At 52.6% G+C, this 21128-nt stretch overlaps 3 protein-coding genes across 4 annotated transcripts; 1 reads left to right on the plus strand and 2 right to left on the minus strand.

Annotated features, from left to right (window-relative positions):
* Window positions 1-44: 44 nt before the first annotated feature.
* On the plus strand, window positions 45-6707 carry METTL25B (methyltransferase like 25B). The gene is made up of 8 exons (XM_016221620.2): window positions 45-431; window positions 2802-2926; window positions 3082-3274; window positions 3748-3810; window positions 4083-4226; window positions 4672-5156; window positions 5752-5936; window positions 6364-6707. Exons 1-8 carry the CDS (start codon window positions 321-323, stop codon window positions 6483-6485), a joined length of 1428 nt encoding a protein of 475 aa, XP_016077106.2. The 5' UTR covers window positions 45-320; the 3' UTR covers window positions 6486-6707.
* Window positions 6708-7307: 600 nt separating this feature from the next.
* Window positions 7308-10676, minus strand: MRPL24 (mitochondrial ribosomal protein L24). Of its 2 annotated transcripts, none has more exons than XM_016221600.2 (6): window positions 10603-10676; window positions 8529-8739; window positions 8353-8448; window positions 8041-8144; window positions 7642-7772; window positions 7308-7534 (listed from the first exon to the last, which is right to left on the minus strand). In XM_016221600.2, the coding sequence occupies exons 2-6, from the start codon at window positions 8709-8711 to the stop codon at window positions 7398-7400; spliced, it is 651 nt and encodes a 216-aa protein (XP_016077086.1). In that variant the 5' UTR covers window positions 8712-8739; window positions 10603-10676; the 3' UTR covers window positions 7308-7397. The 2 variants fall into 2 exon arrangements, with proteins under 2 accessions (XP_016077086.1, XP_016077087.1); XM_016221601.2 differs by having other exon boundaries at window positions 10594-10635.
* Window positions 10677-11640: 964 nt separating this feature from the next.
* HDGF (heparin binding growth factor) lies at window positions 11641-20818 on the minus strand. Its single transcript, XM_087828314.1, has 6 exons — window positions 20707-20818; window positions 14698-14774; window positions 14418-14556; window positions 13583-13768; window positions 13136-13344; window positions 11641-12959 (listed from the first exon to the last, which is right to left on the minus strand). The coding sequence occupies exons 1-6, from the start codon at window positions 20791-20793 to the stop codon at window positions 12953-12955; spliced, it is 705 nt and encodes a 234-aa protein (XP_087684440.1). The 5' UTR covers window positions 20794-20818; the 3' UTR covers window positions 11641-12952.
* Window positions 20819-21128: the final 310 nt, after the last annotated feature.

Below are 21128 nucleotides of genomic sequence, written 5' to 3' on the forward strand. Positions count from 1 at the left end.
GACCTCACTTCCGGGATGGGCGGGACCTGGTCGCCGCGGCCCGCCTCTGTGGCGTCACTGTCAGGGACCCCTCCCCGGTCATCTTAGACGCTGACACCTTCGCGCTGTGGGTGTCGCAACCTGTGACGTCAGAAGGACGCCTCAGGTCTTAAGCCTCTACCAGGAACCCGGGAAAGGCGGCGTCCCGGGCCGGTGCAGAGCGCCTTCTTCCCGTCCCGCCTGCGGAGCTGAGCCCGGCGCGGGTCCTGCACGCGCGTGGCGCTGACGCCGCTTTCCTCCTCACCGCGTTCTCGCTCCCAGCGCCACCGGCTGGACCCCGGATGCCAGGCGTTTCCGCCCGGGGCCTCTCTCACGAGGAGAGGCGGCAGCTCGCTGTGAATCTCACCCGTGTCCTGTCTCTCTACCGCTCCATCCTGGACGCCTACATCATCGTGAGGCCACGGGGTTGTGGGCGGGGTCCTCCTGGTTGTGTGCTTCGCTAGGTGCCCACGACAGGGAAAGAACCTGGAGAGTTTAGCTTCTGATCTCTTTTCTAAGACTTCCACTCTGTCTTTATAAGAAGGGGTTAAAACTGGAGCGATTCTTTTTTTTTTTTTTACAGATGACACAAATATTAATATTTCTAATATATAGGTTATTTCTCTAATCTTTCCAAATCCAAAGTAATAAAACGCATGGCCATTTGAGCCATGCTGCAGCTACGTTGAAGTCTCCTAGGAACATGTGAGGTGTTCCAAGAACACAAGTTTATTCACCCACGCTTTGAATAAATTTGTGGTTTTGTAATGTCATGGATAATTTAAACTTTGGAATCAGGCACACTCCAACAGAATCCTGCCTCCCCTACTGTGTTAACCATAGGCATTAAATAAAAATTCCTCCTAGCCCTGGTTTCTCAGCTGTAAAATGGATTCCTGTTTGAAGAATCATTGTGAAGAATAAATGAGATGATGTATTAATGGCACCAGCATCCACTGAATTGTTCAGCCCCCAAACCCAGAAGCCATCCTTTTTTTTTAAAAGTATGTTTTTATTGACTTTAGAAAGAGGAAGGGAGAGGGATAGAAACATCGGTGGGCTGCCTCCTGCATGTCCCCAACTGGTGATCCAGCAGGAAACCAAAACCCGGCATGTGCCCTGATGGGAATCAAACTGATGACCTTTTGGTTCATGGGTCCATGCTCAACCACAGAGCCACACCAGCCAGGCCCAGAAGCCATCCTTGATTCAGCTCTTTCCTTCAATAATTCCTGTTGGCTCTACCTCTAGAAAAGATACCAGATTCACCCACTTGTCTCCATTTCATGACTACCACCCTGGGCCAAGCCACCATCACCTCTCTCCTGGACTACTTCCTAACTAATCTCCTTGTTTACTTCAGCCCCTCCATAATCAGTTCTTCACAAGCAGCCAGACTGATCTCTTTAAAATATAATTCTGATCATGGCAGTCCCTTCCTGGGTGTTTTGATGAAATCGTAACTCCTTACCAATACCAGTGATACCTATGAAGCCCTACAGGATCTGTCCCCTGTCTCCTGAATCCCATCACATTTCATTCTCTTCCACATTCACTATACTGCACCCCAGTGTTCTGATTTCTGCTCCACAAATATGGCAGGCATCTGGGCCTTTGCTCTTACAGATCTGCCTGGAATGTTTGTCCTCAACAGAATGGCAATAGAGTAGTATGGTTAAAAGCAAAAATTCTAGAGTCGGGTTAATTTCAAGTCCCAGCTCTGATACTAGCCTTTTTAAAAAAAAAAAAAATCTTTATTGATTTCAGAGAGAGGAAGGGAGAGGGAGAGAGAGAGAGATAGAAACCTCAACGATGAGAGAGTCATTGATAGGCTGCAGCCCGCAACCTGGGCATGTGCCCTGACCAGGAATTGAACCCCAATCTCCTGGATCCTAGGTTAACACTCAACCGCTGAGCCACCCCTGGCCGGGCGATACTAGCTTTTTGACTTGGGCAAGTTGCTTAATTGTGTGTCAGTTTTCTTATCTGTAAAATGAGGGATAAAAATGGTTGCTACCTCAGTGTTGTTTTGGGGATTAAAGGTGTTAATACATATATATAAAATGTTTAGAACAGTACCTGGAATATTAAAGTATTTAATAAGTGTTTCCTATTACCTGAATTTTTTTACATGCCTGTGTCCTGTTCATCATTCAAGTCTCAACTCAAGTGTCAACTCAAGTATTCCCTCATTACTCTCTAAAGTAGTTCTCTCTCAGTCTCCTACTATTTTGTTAGTGTTTTATTGTCCATGTGGCATTTGATGTTCTGAAAAAGAATTGTTTTTATGTAAACTGTGCAAGAATAAGAATTTTGTCTGTCTGGTTCATTGTCATATCCCCTGAGCCTAGAAAAGTACATAAACAAAGCTCCAGAATCTGTGTTCAACAAATGAATGAATAAAAATACATTCTGGCATATCAAGTGTCTGGTATATGTAAGGGTAGGTTACTAAATGGTAACATACTAGTACAGCTTGTTAGTCACTGTGGTGTTGTGGATGCTGATATAAAGAATACACCATTCCTGCCCTTAGGTTCTCCATTCAGTTGAGTGGAGAGAACAGACACATAAGTAAGTGGGAAATTGCTAAAAGGAGAGGTGAGTTCAGAATGCACTCCGGGCTCCGAGGAAGGAGTGAGAGGCTGGAGCAGGCTTTAGAGAAGAGGTGACTCGCATGAGTAGGAGGTACCTGCTGGTGTAGCCAGTGGTCCTGTGTTGAGAGTGGGGTGGGGAAGAATGGGAAAGGTAGTAGCCTGTTGATTCCTTCTGCCCTTCTGCAGGAATTTTTTACAGACAACCTGTGGGGCACACTCCCTTGCTCATGGCAGGAAGCACTGGATGGACTGGACCCACCACAGCTGGCCACACTGCTGCTGGGGATGCCTGGAGAAGGGGAAGTGGTCAGGTATAGGCAAGGGGGCCCTGTGCTAGGGGACTTGGCACTGAACCCTGCAGCCAGCCATTGCTCAGAGAGTCTCACAAGGGCTTCCTGGGTTGTAAACTGGTGCACTCAGGACACAATGGGACTATTCACTGGGGGTCTGGGCTGGGCTATCTCAGGTACAGGTCGGTGTGGCCACTCACCCTGCTGGCCCTGAAGTCCACCGCCTATGCGCTGGCCTTTACCCGGACGCCTGGGTTTCAGACCCCCTCAGAGTTTGCGGAGAACCCCAGCCAGAGCTCCAGACTTAGAGCTCCATTCCGAAAACATGTCAGGCCCAAGAAGCAGCATGAGATCCGGAGGATGGGAGAGGTGAGGACATGCCTGGGGTTTAGGTGTTGTCTGGGAGCCTGGGGACTGAAGCTGGTGGGTTACAAAGATGTGGGCACTTTAATTCACCTGCAGGACCAGAGGCCCTAGAGGGTCCCTTCCTTGGCAGGCATACTAAAATCATATCTCAAGGCTGGGTTTGGGGATTGGGGGAGATGTTGGTGTTTTTTTTTTATCCTTTTGCTGGGTGTGTTGGTAGCTATGTCTGAATTGCTGTCTTACTCCTGTTTTCACACCTCCATAATCTGCTCTTAGATTGAATCACTGACCTGAGAGGAGCAAGGAGAGGAGCCTGAGCTCAGGGCCAGCACCCATTTTAGCTTCCCTATCTCATCGCTCCCATGGCACCCTCTAACCCTCTTCCTCTGCCATCTTAAGCTCCTCCACCCTCATTATGGATGATGGCCATGGGAATCAAGAACCAATGGCCAAGAGACCTTTGTTCCCTCTTTCAGCTGGTGAAAAAGCTGAGTGACCTCACAGGCTGCACCCAGGTTGTGGATGTAGGCTCAGGCCAGGTGAGCCAGACAGACTCCTAACATTCTGTTTTTTTGTGGGTTGTTTTTGTGTGTGGGGGGGTGTTGAGTCATGGGGATAGAACAGCTGGAAGGCAACAGGTTGTCAGGCCCTAGGTTCAGGGAGGCAGTTACCAAGGAGTGGTAGAAGTAAATGGCAGAATTTAAGTCTTCTGGGGGCCTGGGACCCAGGTGTCTAGGCTACTGATAGAGAAGGTAACAGTGGATAAGAGCACTGAACAGGGCTGTCTCTACCCTCCCTCTCATGACTCCAGGGCCATCTCTCCCGCTTCATGTCCCTGGGGCTGGGGCTGAAGGTGAAGAGCATTGAAGGGGATCAGAGACTGGTGGAGAGAGCCCAGCATCTGGACCAGGAGCTCCTGCAGGCTCTGGAAAAAGAGGAGAAGAGGAACCCACAGGTAGGCCTGCCCTTACTGCACCCAGGACTGCAAGAGTAGAATCTGCCGGGCTGGATTCCCTCTTTCAAGTTTCTCAGCTTGAGATGATGTCCCTATCTCTGCTACCCCTTTCCCCACGTTTCCCCTTCACCAAAGCCTCTTCACGTTTTAGAGGCACACTAGTTACAAAGTGCTTTCCACACTGATATGTCCATCTCACAACCTGTGAAGTGGCCAGTCAGGTATTAGACTCGTTACAAATGAGGAAACAGACTCACATGAAAAAATTTGCAGTTAATGATAGATCCATGATTTATCCCTTCTGATTCAAGGTCTAGCTCTCTCCCATGCCCTAGCTTCTTCCTCTGTGGAGGAAACACAGAGGACAGATCCCTCCTGAAGCCTAAGGTGGCATAGGGACAGCAAACAGACTTCCCACCTGCCTTTTCCTTTCCTGCCTCCACAGATGGTGCAGATTCGCTCTCGCCGCTCCCCACACCATGTGGTTTGCTGGGTAGACCCCAGGACCCCGTGTGAGGAGCTTCTGCTTCCGCTGGAGAACTCACCTCTGGGTGAGGCCCGCTTGCTGCTGACAGGCCTCCATGCCTGTGGGGACCTGAGTGTTGCCTTGCTGAGGCATTTCTCCTGCTGCCCTGAGGTGGTGGCCCTGGCCTCAGTGGGCTGCTGCTACATGAAATTGAGTGACCCTGGTGGCTACCCACTGAGTCAGTGGGTGGCTGCGCTGCCTGGCTATGAACTGTCCTACAGGCTGCGGGAGGGGGCCTGCCATGCCCTGGAGGAATATGCTGAGAGGCTACAGAAAGCAGGCCCTGGCCTTCGAACCCACTGCTACCGGGCAGCACTGGAGACGGTCATCCGGCGTGCCCAGCCCAAGCTCCGTCGACCAGGCGTGCAAGGGATCCCTAGAGTCCATGAGCTCAAGATTGAAGAGTGAGGTTTTGGGGGGGAGGGCGGGTCGGGAGCCACCTGGAAGTCTGATTCCCCTCCCACTTGTTAGCAATTCCTAAAGTAAATAAATCTAAATGCCCCCAGGAGAGTGATTCTGAGTTTTCTGAATGGAGAAGCTTCTCCAAATTTCTTTAAAAGGGAGTTGTCACTCTATTATCAGGAGACTATCAGGATTTTTAAATGCTAAGAATATGGCTAAGTAATTGGACAGATCTGGCTGAAAATACATTTTTGGATCGATTTGTTATTGGACAGATAGCTCACAGCCAGAGAAACACTTAAAAATGCAAATTAGGCCCTGGCCTGTTGGAACATTGTCCTGTGCACAGGTCATGGGTTCAGTTCCTGGTCAGAGTGCATACCCCAGTTGGGGCACATATGGGAGGCAACTGATCATTGTGTTTCTCTCACATTGATGTCTCTCTCACCTTCCTCTCTAAAATCATAAAAAAAAAAAAAAATGCAAATTAGGGTAGCAAATCAAGCAAAGTTGGAATCAAATTAGGAGTGGACAGTTTGAGTGGGAGGTGGAGGTTCCTAAAACCAAACTGAGTACCATGTGTGGCTGACCCCACAGATATGTGCAGCGGGGGCTACAGCGGGTGGGGCTGGATCCCCAGCTGCCACTGAATCTGGCTGCCCTTCAGGCCCACCAGGCCCAGGAGAACCGTGTGGTGGCCTTCTTCAGCTTGGCCCTCTTGCTGGCCCCACTGGTGGAGACACTGATTCTACTGGACCGGCTACTGTACCTTCAGGAGCAAGGTGAGGGTGACCTATAGCAGGGACCCAGGGCTAGAGGGGCTGGAGTTCTGGGGTTCTTTTTCTGGGTCCCACAGTTCATCACTGTGGTGATTCTTAGACCACCTGCTTCAGAGTCACCAGTGGGAAAGGAGTAGGGTGGGAGACTTGTAAATATAGATTCCTATTGAATGAGCCTGTGGAGTGCATGCCTGAAGTGCATTTTAAGCGAGCATCCCAGGCATTGAGAACTTACAATATGCAGAGGACTGCTTCCTCCCAAGTCAGTGCATCAGGCACCAGTGTTCCTGGTAGAGAACTGGGTTTTCTTAGTCTCTTGGAGCCTCTCCCATGGGGAAAAGGGGCTATGCCTGCCTGCAGCCTGGGCAAGAAGTGGAGCTGAGAGTGGGCTTCATTTCTCCCCTTCTTAGTAGCCTTGCCTTTCTCCCAGGCTTCCATTCTGAGCTCCTGCCCATCTTCAGCCCTGCACTCTCTCCGAGAAACCTGGTTTTGGTGGCCACCAAGAGGCCCCTGGGTCAGGCCTTCTCTGTTCTGGAGACCGAAGACAGCTGATGCAGCCTGAGGAAGGGCACATCTTGGACCCCATCCGAAATCACCCAGGTACCACAGTGGGTGGCAGAGTCTGCACTCTTCACCCAGAGAACCAGCATCCTGCATCCTCTGTGGAATCTTGGTGCCCCACAGACCTTCAGCTTCGTACTCTTTCTCTCCCTCCATGAGTTATGTAATAGTATGTAAAATTTTATTTTTAATTTATTAAAAAATGAAAATCTTGCCCTGGCCAATGTGGTTCAATGGTTAGAGCATTGGCAGCACCAAAATGTCAAAGGTTTGATTCCTGATCAAGGGCACAGTACCTGGGTTGCAAGTTCAATCGTTGGCCCTGGTCGGGGTGCTTGTGGGAGGCAACTAATTGATGTGTCTCTCTCATATTGATGTTTCTCTCTCCGCCTCCCTCCCTCTCTCTCTCTAAAAAAAATAATGGGAAAAATATCCTCGGGTGAGAATTAACAACAAAAATTAAAATCTTTTATTTCCCTTCCATTTCTAGCAAGTATAGAAAAGGACAGATGTGCACCCTCCCTACTTAGATGCTGCAGGTGTGACAATTAGGTCTTACATCCCCAACCTCCACTGCCCTCCAGTACAGGTGGCATCTTCTGTTACTCAGAGGTCTCCATTGGAGGGAACCTCTCTTACTTTGGTCTCTATCCCGGACGCTGTAAGCCCTGCCCCTTGGGAAGGCCAACTTAAGGCTAGCTAACTTCCATTCTGGATTCTGTCATAACATTGGGACAGATGCTCCTACCCTCCAGTCCCTGAAACAGGTACAGTGGCGTTAGGGGTGCCAGAAGACAGTAATTGCACAGAGAGGAGGACTCATGGCTCTTTATTGATGTCTGAAGATGTGGCCCCAGCCTTCAAGGCTAAGACAAGGAAGAGGAGAAGTTGCTCTCCCCAGGTTCAATACCAGTAGACTTTCTTGTGTCTCCGAGTCTCCTGTATCCCCATTGCCTCCATCACCTCCTCTTCCAGTGTCTTTAGACTGGGCACATAGGTTCTTTCTAAAGCATCTTCCACTGATGTGTCTTTGGGGCCATCTATTGAGCCAGAGGAAAGAAGGTAAGAGTGAAGTCTTCTTAACATCTCTTACTCCCACTTTTATCACCCCCCCACCTCCATCTTCCTGTCCCTCACCCAGCCTCACCAATCCATGTTTCAGGGACAATGCCATCAGCTCTGGGAAATTCAGGTTTGGGAATAATTCTTCCTGATCTTGTGGAGACTCGGACCCGCTCTCCTGCCTCAGTAAATCTCCACTCCACCTCAGTAGGTTTCCTAATGGATAGAAGAGGTGAGCCTGGCCTGGGAGCCAGGTCTCCCTGCTACTCCACAGCCTAAAATTCAATGGCTGAAAATACTAAGGTCAGTATCTTGTTTCACTGCTACCTCTGTATTAGGATTGCCTACAGGGGGCCATGTCCACAAGATGGCCCCTCTCAATTTCCAGACCATCCAAACCACCATTCCCATCAAATAAATGTGGTTAACACCTGCATAAACTCAGAGGATGGGAAACCCTCTGACCAGAACCCCATATGCTTGCCTGTCCACAGGATCCACAAGTTTGACCTGGTTGTGGAGCAAGGGTGCTTCACTAGGGATCATGGTTCCTCGGTAATCCTTGGTCCTGCCAATATAGCGGTAATGCTGTCCAAAAGAGGGGTGTTATCAGAAACCAAACGGAATGAAGGCAACTTGCCTACTGCAGCTCTGAGCATCCAGTCCATGTTGAAAAACAGAGGTTCAGTTGTTTCACCATGTCCTCAGCTAGTCTCCTGACTCCCTGTGCTGCTCTTTAATAGAGAGAGAGATGGGATAGGCTTCCTGAGCATCCACAATCCCACTCTTCACTTACTGTATTCAGTCCCTCCAGGACCACCCAGTTTCGCTGCCGGATAACTTGAACCACTTTGCCTTGTTTCCCGGCATCCTTGCCTTCTAAGATCTCCACCTGTGGCAAGACATGAGGGTGAGGGAGGGAGATCCTTCCCCAGGAGCTCCCCACCACTCTACCCCATCTGAGGCTCTCACCCTATCCCCACAGAACAGATGCCAGTCTTCATCAGAAATGGGTTCCACAGCCACTGGGCGCCGCCTGGTCCCTGGCGGGTTCCTCCTCTTGTCTGCCAGGCTACCTGGGCGGCTCATCCCATAGCGGTAGTTGGGGGGCAGAGTGACCTTGGATGCCAAGGCCAACAGGGCTGAGAAACGCATGGCTGAAGGCTGTGAGAAATCCCCTGGCCTGGAAAAGACCCAGAAACCTTCCTAGTCAGCTCTGGGATAGACAGGTAGAAACAAGGGGCAAAGAAACAAAGGAAGGATTTTTTTTTAAGCATTTACTCCATCGCTCAATGGGTCTCATCTCGCTGAATCCCCACAAGGTATTATCTTCACTTTACAGATGAGGAAATAGAGAGGTTAATTGACTTGGCCATGGTCATAAAGCTACTATGCAGGAGAATCAGCATTCGAACCCACATATATCTGATTTCTAGTCCAAAAGGTTCATTGAGGCCAGGAACCACATTATTTAGCTCCCCCTGAATCCAACAGATCTCAGTAGGGCTTGGCACATAGGAGGTACTCAAGAAAAAGTTATTAAATACACGCACAGCAGGATAGGAAGAAAACAGGTGATGGAACAAAACACTGGCATAAGGCCAAAAACCAGGCAGTTATAAGGTAAAACAAATGGAACAAAGAGAGAAAAACTGGGATTGAAATGTTCCTACATCACTTCAAATTCCCATCTTCAGTCAGGAAAAGACCACTCCTCCCTCAGCTTCTTTTCTAAAAGAAAAGGACCCAGAGCCAGACTCTAGGATTATTGTGTCCTAATTTCTCAACTATGTACTGTAAGCCTCCCAATTTTGGGTGATGAACTAAATCAACAAGGTGGTGAACTGAAGGCAAAAAAAAGTGCTTCCGTTTATTGAGCATTTGCTACCTGCCAGGTGCCATGCTAAGTGCTTTCCTGTAGCATATCATTTAAGAAAGGAGGTAGCATTTGTCTTGTTTTATAGCTAAGAATGAAGTCTAGCCTCAAAATACAAATAAAGTACACTATGATGGTATAAACATCTCTGGACTGGGAGTCAGATCACCTGGGTTCTACTTCCTCCTTCACCATCATCTTATTCTGGGACCCAACTTAACTTCTGAGTGTAGGTTTCATCATCCATAAAACTTTACAGGGTTGTTGGTGTCATTCCAATTATTTTTAATACTTAAAGAATAATGTGAACAGTATTATCTGTTTTGAGTAAATTAAAAAATATATATATATTTTTTCTGGTACAGGCATAAATATTTATCAGAAGGAATTAGGAAATAACTCCAGTACTTGTTTTGGTGGGAGAGGAACAGTTTGGGAGAGCTGTTACTTTCCATCTGGTTCCTTGCCATAACATTTGCATTTTTTAACCACGTGTATTTTAAAAAAACAGTTTATCTAAACAGTGAGATATTGTGTCATTTTTCCCCTCATACTTCTCAATATGAAAAAGGCCTAATGTTATTTTCAATTAATGTACTTAAATGTAAGAGTTTCATTGTTCCCATTCAGATTCAACAAATGGTTGGTGAGCACTATTATGTGACAGACAGTCTAATACTGGGAATTACTGGCATTTGATCTTCACAGTGCCCTGTGATGGAGGTAGACAGGAGACAAGGAAACCGAGACCCTGAGAACTGAAGTGCCCGTTCTAGCTCATACAGTTTGACTGGAGCAGAGCCAATCTTAAGACCCACGACTCCTGCATGAAGTCATTTAAAAACTAAAGCTCTGGGAGGAAATCCCAAAAGCCAGCCCCCCGGATCTTGTCCTTTTCTTCCCCTCCATACCCTGGAGAGGCTGGTGTCCCTTTCACAGTGGGGCTTTGGCGCCGTGCTCTGGAAGCGCCGTGCAAGGCAGTGCGGTGGAGCGTCCGTGTTTCAAGCCCCAGCTCCAAACGCTTCCCCGCCAAGCCCCTTCCCAGGTGCGGGAGATGTCCAGCCCCAGCAGTCTGCACCACCCACGTGCTCCAAGCTTCCGGTGCAGGGCAACTTCAGGCGATACCACTGAGCTACAGCCCGGGAAAAAGAAGGCCCTTACCGCACCCACCTTCCCCGCCTGCGCCGACCTCTCCTCCGCTTTCCGCTGTGCCGCGGAGTCTCCGCCTGTTACCTCTAGCACGTGGGCCCCCGAGCCCCTCTCGCCTCTGCCCCTCGGCTTTCTGGGAAATGTAGTCTAATCGCAGAGCGGAAGCTCAATCTAGCCCCTCTGCATGCTGGGAGTTGTAGTCCGACGCTACGAAGCAAGCTGAAACAGGAAATTGAGTCGAGTAGGAAATCAAGGAAGCGTAAGATCACGGTGAAGCATGACGGAAGTTGGAGGCAAAGCGGGATAGGCTGCCGCACCTGGCACATTCCCGAACGTATTGTGAAGGCTGCTGGGAATTGTAGTTGAGACGATGGCTCCATTTTCTAGATGGTTGTGGCTTCCAGTTCAAAACAGAGGCCACTGTTTCCAAGGAAGGCTACAGAGAGTACTCTCCCCACAAGCCCTTCTCTGTTGGACGCGGCCAAGACAGATTAAAAAACTGTCATAGGTCTTCTAAAGGAAGGGATGTAACGTGGGCCTTTCCAATGCCAGTCAATGATCTAGTCACAAAATGTCAAATCTGAAAGGAACCTGTGGTCTAATCCAGCCATTTCACTGGTTTAGTGCTGGGAAGATTCCACCCTATCAACCTCCGCGCCTCTAATCACCAGTTAAGGGGGCCTGGCATACTTGGCTCCAACCTTGGGTGTCAGTTACCTCTACAACCAGCCCAAATACCCCCACTTCCATGGCTATCCTGCGCTTTGGCTGATATTGACACCCTCTTACACCCTACATCTTGTGCAACCTTTTAAAAAATATTTCCAGGTGCTTATGGGGCAACCTATGTTAAACAGTAGCTGGGCAAGGGAAGTAAAACGAAATGGTGTAGTTTGTTCTGTGACTGCCCTCATGTAGAATTTTGGTATTTTGAACAGCCTGAGAATGGAAGAGAGGCTGACACCACCTACCTCACTGAGAAAAGTTAATTTGGAAATCATTTGTATTCCCCTTCCCCTCTTTTCAATACACCCCCCAAAAATCAGTCAGAATCCAACATAGTAATCAATGGGTTTATTTTCCTAGAACTGAAATTGTCTACGGTTCTGAGAGCTAAACTTCTACAGTCAGCAATTTTTCATCAGAGCCCTAGGGAGAGGGACAAGGGTGACAGGGACACGAGATGGAAGAGGCATAGAGACCACTAGAAAGAGGTTGGGAGAGGGCATTCATTTCCCCGTCCTCTCAGTGGGTTTACAAATCAGATCTGTTGACAATACTGAGGGCACCAGGTGGGAGTATATGGATGGGAAATGACACCAGAAGGAACACCAAAGCCCCAGCTACAAAAGGAAAGTCATCAAGCCCAAACAGAAGGGGAGCCTCCCAGTGTACCTCAGAAATGAGGGCAACAGTGGGGAAGAAAGGAGCAGGGGGGGGGGCACACAAAGGGATAGGGGTCTTTAATTTTTTTTTTTTAATTTTCTTTTATTAAAAACATTTCCTAAAAAATGTGTCTTCTCCTTTATGTCTGGGTGACATGTGACTGTAGGCTGGCCTTGAGCACTGTGGGGAGAGGTGATGGGCAGCTAGGGATCTCCCCAGGGTATCACATCTCTGGCCCAAGATCTAAAAGGGGACAGCTATTCCTCAATACTCCCACCTAAGCTGGGTGAGTCAACCCTTCAGATCCCAGGTCCTTGCCCCAAACAACTGGGAGCCCCAAAATCTTCTGATGAGTAACAACCTCTAGAACTCCTGGGATTAGCAAAGGGAAGAATGAGTGTTATCATCAAGGGCTTATGGAAAGGAGTCCCTCCCCCACTAGCTGTCCCACTTTCCCTGAATCTAGGCAGCTGGGATAATAGGTGTGGGAGAAGGGACAAGAGTTCAAGAAGATGCCATCCTCCTGCCCACTTCACCACCCCAAGTTGAGGATTGTCCCCCTCAGGCCCCAGAAGCCCACCCTTTCTACTCCTAACTCTTATCCCAACCAACCCAGAGATCCACAATGCCCAGGGAAGGGGCTAAGGGGTGTAAGGAGGTGGAGACAGCTCGCCCAGAAACTGTGGGACACAGCTCCAGGCAGGGAGGGATATAATGGCCTCATCTCATCCCATGGAGCACAAGACATGGCCGTGACTCAGATCCCAGGGGTGTGGAGACATGGAGGCGACATGGAGCTAAGGGCCAGGTAGCCTGCCGCATCCAGGTCAATCTCCAGGGGCTGGGCTTGGGGAGGGAGAGTGAGTGGAAGAGAGCAGGTTGGGGTGGGGAAAGGGTTCCCAGTTTGCAGGCCATGGCCAGTTTCCCCAGTAGCACCCAGACAGCAGCAGGAACGGGGCAGGGGCTCCTCTTGAAACATTGGTGGCTACAGGCTGTGGGGGAGGGTGGGAGGGGGAGAAGGGTTAATGGTGAGGCCTTGGCCTGCCCTCGCCCCAGCCAGTGCCATCTCCTGGCAAAGCCCACCCAGCCCCCAGCCCCGCCAGGCTGACAGCTGCAGGCCCTCCCCCTCCGTCTCCGCCTCCCAGCTGCCAGGGCAGGGCTCGCTCACCTCTCATTCTCTCTGACGCCCGGGGCCTCAGCATCTTCCTTGGCTGCTTCCTCCTCCTCCTCCTCTGTCGGAGGCCCCCGGCCAGAGCTGGGTTCAGAGGGGGTGCTGTTCTCCACTTCCACAGGGAAGGGCCGCTCACCCTCCAAACTGGCCACCTCCTTCTCCTCCCCCTCCGGGTCTTCTGTCTCCTTGGGACGTTTTGGGGAGTCCTAGGCAGGATTGGTAGAGATGAGGTGCACTGCGGCTGGAGAAGGGGGATGGCAGCCACCGGCTGGTGCCCCCCCCTTTCTCCAGAGGCTCCTTCCTGGGTATCCGCAGTCCCCCCGAGCCCTATGCTGGCTGAAATGACTTCTGTGTCCCATCCTCTCAGCAAGGGACTCCTCAAGACTAGAGGCCAAGTCTGTCTCTGACTGGGAGCCCGGCTCCTGGACCCTGGGGGACAGTTACCTCCAGCAGGTCCCCTGCTCTCCTCTTCAGCGCCCCCTTCTCATTCTTCTCCTTGGTGGGCTCGTCGATGACCAGCTTCCCTTCCTCATCACTGCTACCCTCAGCATTCCCCTTCTTGTCACCATCGCCCTCTGGGGCTTCGGGCTCTGGCTCCGGCTCTTCCACGCAGCTCTTTTTCTGGGAGGACTGTGGCAGTGACGGCAGAGGCTGAGTGGCACCAGTGGCTGCCATGCTAGGCCCCCTCCCCAGAGCCCTCCCTCAGCCACTCACTCCTTCCTTTTCCCACCTCTCCCCCACCCCCACCCAGGTGCCCAGTCTCACAAGTGATTTGAGACCCACCTCTGTCGGATTAGCCCCAGGGTAAACCCACTGGCCGGGCAGGCAGGGCTCTGTGCAGGAGGGGGGAGGGCTGGAGCAGGAGGCAAAACCTCGGGTCAACTTCTCCCAAAGGGAGCTGGGACCCTTTCCCCGCCAACCCCCGCCCCCCACCCTCCCGCCTCATCCTGCCCGGCTCACGAGCACCTCCTCCAGGAAGCCTTTGCGGAAGAGTTAAGGCCAAATCCTACACTTAGCTGGGCCCAACAAAGGCCTCCCCACTTACCGCCTCCATCCTGTTCTTGCCCCCCAGGCCTCACAACTACACCACACACCTGCAACCCCATCCCCTCTTGCCAGAAGCCTCCCCCCGCCCCTCTGCCCTATGAGCTACTGCTCTGAAAGCCCTGGTTTCTGAGACCCATTCCTGAAGACTAAGCATCACGTGTGGGCCGCGGGTGCCCAGAGCCTATGGCCACACCTGCTCTCCAGGGGGTCTCCTGGGCAGTTGGCAACTCACCTGGTAGCCAGAAGCCTTGACGGTAGGGTTGTTCTCGATCTCCCACAGCCCCTCGCTGAACCCTTTCCTCTTGTTGGGCTTGCCAAACTTCTCCTTGGACTCCTCGTAAGGGAAGAGGTCTTTGGGGCCCAGGAATGCCCTGGTGAGAGATGGGAGACTGTGCTCTCAAGCCCCTCACTGCCTCTGAGCTGCGCAGCCCGCCAGGGAAGGGGCGCCAGTAACCACCCGTTTCCCCAAGTGGTCTGCCTGGGGCCCTCCCCACCTCTGCCCCCTCACTCACGTCTCATGGGTCCCGAAAAAAAAGACTTGGTATTTGTTGGCTGTTGATTTCACTGCAGCCTCAGGCATCTCGTCAATCTGTGGAGAGAGGAGGGGAGTTAGCTTGAACTGGAGGTCTGAAGTTGTGGATTTGGGGGTGGAGGGGCTGCCCTCTAAGGTGCATTAGTGTAAGACTGAGAGGGACCCAGGAGGTCACCATGGTGGTTTTGGAATCATTCTTAACAGTAGAACTTTGTTGAAACAAAGTAAGACATGACAGCCCAGTAGAAACCCTAGTCACCCCCTCTCCTTCACAAATCAAACAGCATCCACTCTGCCCTCAACATGCCCAGATCCTATCCTTACCCTCCATGTCTTTGATATCACCCTGGTCCAACCACTGTCACTTCTTGCCTGGACTAAAACTACAGCATCTGTCTCTTCCTTCAGTCTCCCTTTTTGCCCCACTACAACCCATTCTCCCCACTGCAGTCAGAGTGAGCCTTCTGAAGTGTTGATGGGAATGAACATTTCCTCCCCCTGCTGGAAACCTTTCGATGGCTTTTCATGAATCTAGGGCTCATAATGTCAAGATCTGAATCCTAAAACTGCCGCCAATATTTGTATGACATTGGGCAACTTACAGAACCTCTCTGCCTCAGTTTCCTCAGCTGTAAAATGGAGATAGTCATCGTACTTAAGCCACAGGGTTGTGAGGACTAAATGACTGTAACCTGGCACATAGTACATCCCACATATGTGTGCGCTCTCCTCAGCCTCTACCAGTGGGCGATCCTTCAGCCTCCTATACTCACTAATGCCTCACCAGCTTCCAACCTCAGCCCCACCATCACCTCCTCCAGAAAGTCCTCCATCTCTCCCAACCTGGGCAGCTTCCCAGATGAAACTCTTAGCACCTCTCCTTCACAGTACTTTTCACAATTCCAATTTTAGTTATTCATATTATCACCTCATTAATGTCTATGGAGCATACCTGCCCTTAAATCAGAGAGCAGGTCTGTTTTTACCCCCAGCACAGTGCCTAGCACACAGAAGATGCACAATAAAGATTGTTGAATGAATCTCTGAAACAGATCAAAGCAGACAGCTCTGGTTGTAGTGGAGGGGTGAGGCTAAGGGGCTGCCTACTCCACTGCCCTCCTCAGTAGCAGCCCCCAAAGGCTTCTGGGGAACACTTTGAAAAGTGATTTGCCCAAAATAACAGGGCAAGTTAGTGAAGGCCAGGTCTTGGAGATAGACCTCCTGAGTTGGTCCCCTGCCCCACATGCCTTGGTGGTGAAGGTGCAGAGGTTCTGAGGCCTGGGAAATGCAGAGAGGCAGTGGGCCAGCCAGCCTCTCAGATCAGGCCATGGACGCCCAGGCCAAACTGAACTGAGGGAAAACTACAACTCCCAGCAGCACTTGCAGCAGCTCCAGCAACCAGGCTTCCCTCGGACAGAGGCCAGGTGGCCATGTTGACTGGGCCCCAGGCGCAGATAGGAAAGGGGCCGACAGGCCAAGGCAGTGATTAACGCATCAAGACTGGAATGGAGTACCTGACCGGGGGGCCCGGGAGACATGGAAGCTGGGAGGATGGAAATGAGCTAAGATAGACCCAGAAGAGAGGGTGGAACCCTGGGCAAGAATCTGAGGGGTATCTTGCTCCAAACATGGAGTCTACATGCTCCTGGGCACCTCCCCCACTTGCCCTGTGGCCTCTGGGGACAGAGGTCCAGCCCCTCCCCCCAGGAAGGCCCGGCACCAACTGCTCACTGTCCACCCCCGCCCCCCCGCGACCAGGAGAGCTGAGGTGTGAATGCAGAAGGTGGAAAGGGACACTGTTCCCCCAACCCCCCAAAACACACGATCTCCATCGCCATGACAACTCAACCCCGCCCCCAGGGGCCACTCAGCTACCAGGAATGTGACCACCCCTCCCCCCAGGCCCTCTGTCCGGATTGGGGAGGAGGGGACACTAACACACACCCCACCCCCAAGCCTAGAGTCTGGCTCCTGGGGCCCAGGGCTGTGCTGGAAACCACAGTTAGGGCTGGAGGGCCTGGGCCCTCTCAGGAAGCTAGACCTGGGTGGCGGGGAGGGGGGCGGAGGAAGAGGAGCCAGTCCTCCGCCAGGACACCTGGGTCCAGTTACCAGCTAGTTCCCCACCCTCTTCTCAGAGGGAGAAGCAAAAAAACAAAAAAATAAAACAAAATGAGAGCCTCCAGGGCTTAGAGATCCCAGAAGAATGGCACAGTACAATAATAGCCCCTTCCCTAGGCTTCTTCCCGGTGGATCTCTGCACCGGGAACAGGGCCGGGTAGGATCTAATGATCTCCAGCTGAGAGCGCAGCAGCAAACTTGGAGCTCTGCATTTTCAGGGCCCACACCAGAGCCAGAGCATGAACATGCTCCTAGAAAATATGTGATGAAAGGGGAGAAAGTGAGGCTCAGGAGAGGGGTAAGTGCTCTTGAGCACAGCAACAGCAAAGCAACTCCCCCGACCACCAGTCCCTTTCCCGCTGAAATCAAACTTGGAGAGAGGTAGCTGACCAGTGTAACAGGACTCAGGAAGCAGCAGCCACCGAACCTCAGGGGTGGGGGAGAAATAAAAGAATGGATAGGAATTAAAAATAGAATGAGACAGGCCAGATATACCCACCCTGCTGGCCTCTAGCCAAATATAAGGTGGGTCTAGAGAAGGGAGGCCAGGGCCTGGGCAGATGGGCATCTACCCCCCTGCCTCACCTTGTGTGTGGGCACCTGTGGAAAAGGGGCCAGGAGGTGCGCGCTCTTTTCATTTAATAAAATTTCCACCCCCAAGCCCCAGGAGAAATCCCTTCTACAGTGGACCTTCCACCCTTCAAGCTACAAAGGAAATGCCTTTTTGCATTTAGAAGATGATATGAGGTCCCTGAGAATGCTTGTACCCCCAATACAAACATATGTCTCCCAGGCGGTGCCTTTATATCCAGGCTGTGACTCAACAAATGAGTCAAGGCTAAGTGGGTCAGGGTGGGGCCAGATCAGTGCTGGAGACCCACTATACCCCCTCCACTGGCCCAACAGGGGAGAGGGCTTTGCTACTTCTCTGCCATTCCAGGAATCCAGGCAAGTTATTTTTTCTCCCAGGCCAGGCCCACCAATTCCACCCTTCTGCATTTGCCTAGCTCCATCCGACAGGCCGAGCATATGAAATCCTGTTCTCCCAGAGCCCTTGGACACCCTGAGGTCTCAAGAGGGATTTGAAGTTCCCAGGTGAGGAGTGGGGGAGAGGATTGAGTATCGCACCCCAGTTTCGGACCAAATCTAGGCCTAGGGTGGCTAAGCCCACAGTGCCTGCCAGTCAGGGTTATAACCACCACACCCAGGGCCAAGGCCCCACCTGACCCAGGAACCGGAAAATCTGGGGCAGGAGACAGTTGGGGCCGGGAAAGTGTGGCAAACCCAAGAAGCAGAAAAGAGAAGGTAGTGCCTGGATGTGGGGGAGGGGCAGAGGGAGGAAAGATGGGTGAGGCCCTCTGACTGCTCAGGTTTTCTGGGACTGTGAAACAGGAAGGGAGAAAGGAGGAAGGAACCTGGGGGACAGGGAGGTCCCTGAGTCTTGGAGGTTAATTAAGTGCTTGGAGATCCCCCAGGAAGTCAGGCAGGAGGAAGAGGGAAAGGAGAAGGTCAGGATGGAGTCACACTATCCTTCCAGGTAGGTCTTGCCTACCACGTGGCCCCTTTGGCTGGGCTCTCCCAGCCCTGGGCTGTTCTGGTCTCACCCAGAATCAGCCATCCTACCCAAAAGCAGGGGCTTTGAAAGGAATTCCACACAGTGGCCTTCACCAGGGGAGAGGGGTGGTCCCCTGCTCCTACTCCATCTCAGGAGGGTCCAGGCCAATAAAGGCTTCACCACTCTAGAGACTAAGAGCACATCCAACGGATGGTGAGGGGACTGATTTGTCTGTTCTTTTGGTGTTTAAGGGGGATGCACGTCAGAAATAACAGCCTTGGATGTAGTGCTCCCCCCTAATTGTGACAGTCATGGGCCAGAGCACAGGCAAAGGGTGGGGCCTGAGCCCTGGGATCCTGGTCTGATCTCTCTCCCCTCCCTTCCCCAGCCCTAACTTTATCTAGAAGGCCCAGGCATCAACAAAGGAAGGGCCTCGGCCTCCCTGTCCCACCCTCGGCCCTGAAGGCCACTGGGAAGAGACAAAATGGATGGCATCCCCAGCCCCAGGCCTTGCCCTCACTCCAAAGGCCAGAAATCTTAAGAGATTCCTCACAGGGTCAATGTAGGCCCATCAGTGTCTCCCTGATCCCTTTTCTCTTCCCCGATGCTGAAGGGGTTCCCTGCAAACTACATTCCAGCTGTACCCCCTCCCCAGGCCTTAGCCTAGTCTCTGGACTTTGTCCCACCCCAGGAGGCAGGAGCAGTAAAGACCTGGATTCAGTTCTTGTCCTGCCCACCAGGGCCTTGGCATCTAGGCCAAGAAGAAAGTTGGATCAAAGGTGCAGGGTAAAGTACATGAGTGTTCACATGCCACACACACACATGCACACACAAGGCTTCCGTGGTTGCTGCCTCCCCTAATCTTTAGGAGGCCCTGGAAGCTGGGAGAGTCCTGCTTCTCTTTGCACTTCATTCCCATTCCAGAGGCCAGACATCTAAAAGTTTCAGGAAATAAGGAGCTCAAGGGATTAGGGATACTCCTCAGAAGAGGGTACAGAGTGAGGAAGGGTCTTCTGGGTTTCCTCAGAGTGACCCCAAAGTTGGCCTGACACTGAACAGGACACCAGGGAGCCTGGGGTAACTTCCTAAACTCAGAGCAGGATCTGGGCCAGATGAAGACACAGACTCACACCAAGAAGAACAAACCACAGCCTTAAGGAAATTCTACACTTGGCCCCCTAGCCCAGAAGACGCCCTCCCTCCACCCCTCTCTGCCTTTGGATTTTACTCTGCTCGAGCCCTACACTAGGCACTCTAGGTACCTAACACCAAGGCCTCCCCTACAACAACTTTGAAATAAGTTGCCAGAGGCACTGGCCCCTGTGACACCCTCAACACCCTCGGGCCACCTTTCTCGCTCCTTACTTCACCTGTCTCAGTCCTCAGGGAAAACATGACAACACACCCAGAAGGACTTTTGGGCCCCACCCTCCCACCTGGCCAGGTGCTGGAAGGGGGGAGGGGCCCTCATATTGGCGGGCTGATCCACCACATGGCAGATTCGGCCTTTGGGGCGCGAGAGGCTCACGTTGGGGGTGGAGGGGATCTGTAGCAGCAGCTCGCGCTCTGCGCCTCGCCGGGCCCCGCCTCCGCGAAGAGGCAGTGTGGAGTGGACATCCCTGCCCCACAGGGCCCCTGCACCCACAGCCCCAAATTTGAGTTGGCAGCACATGGAGGCATATCTTTGTGGGGCTTAGGAGTGAAGAGTTCTGGAGGATAATTTCCGAACCAGGTAGATCACCTTTTACACCGACCCCAACCACTGCTCGACCCTCCCAACTTCAGACCTCTTAAGGACGCCCTGAACCAAAGTTTTCTAGAAGCGAACTCTGCCTCCATCTATTCCTTTCTGGGCTGGGATCCTTCTTGAACCATTTAACCCAGGAAGGAGTTTGAGCCAGGGGCTACAATCAATGAAGAAACTGGGGGTCTCTAAGGGGGTCCCAGAGGGGGTGGCGGTGGCGCCTGGGGGGCGGGAGGAGTTACACGACCGGCCCAAACCCAGGCAGCAGGTCCGAAACCGCTGGGAGAACGGGGGCTGGGGGCAGAAGTGAGCACGCAGAGCCAAGTCGGGAAGTGACCCGCGCCCTCGGGTCCCCACGCCGCGCACACGCCTCTAAGCTCGGATGCGGTCTTGCCAGGTGTTCGCCGCCCCCACCCCATCGCCTCCCCCATTATATAACTGGCGAGCGGGCTTCGAGGCGCTGGGAAAAAGTCGGGGTCCCAGACCCCCCCCTCGCGGAGCGCCAGCACCCTCCCGGGTGTTATGCAACCCAAGCCCGGAGGGGGAATCGGACGGCCAGCCCCGCCGCTTACCCTGGCCGGCCAGTGTGGGTAGCCTTTCATCTTGGCGAACACCAGGTCCCCGCATTTGTACTCCTTTTGCCGGTTGGATCGCGACATGGCTGGGCTCCGGGTGCCCCGGGCTCCGCGCCGGGCCGGGAAGCGCGAGCCCAAGTTGGCGCGTGCGGCGGTGGCGGCGCCGCTCCGCTCCGGCCCTCGCGCGGCCCCCGCCTCGATGGCGGCCCCCGGCCCAAACTCCGGCGCGGCCACGGCGTCTCCCCCGCGCGCGCCGCACGGACGGGGCGGGCGCCGATCCCGGGCGACGCTCCGGCGCGGTGGGTGCGCGCTCGTGCAGTTGTTTGTGTTTGAAATTAAATTGCTCCCTCTCTGCGCGAGGCCTCTTCCTCCACCCCCCTCCCGATCCCCACTCCTGCTCCCTCCTCCCCCACTCCTCC

Source organism: Miniopterus natalensis, chromosome 19 (assembly GCF_054644295.1).
Source record: "Miniopterus natalensis isolate mMinNat1 chromosome 19, mMinNat1.hap1, whole genome shotgun sequence".
Classification (NCBI taxonomy): Eukaryota; Metazoa; Chordata; class Mammalia; order Chiroptera; family Miniopteridae; genus Miniopterus; species Miniopterus natalensis.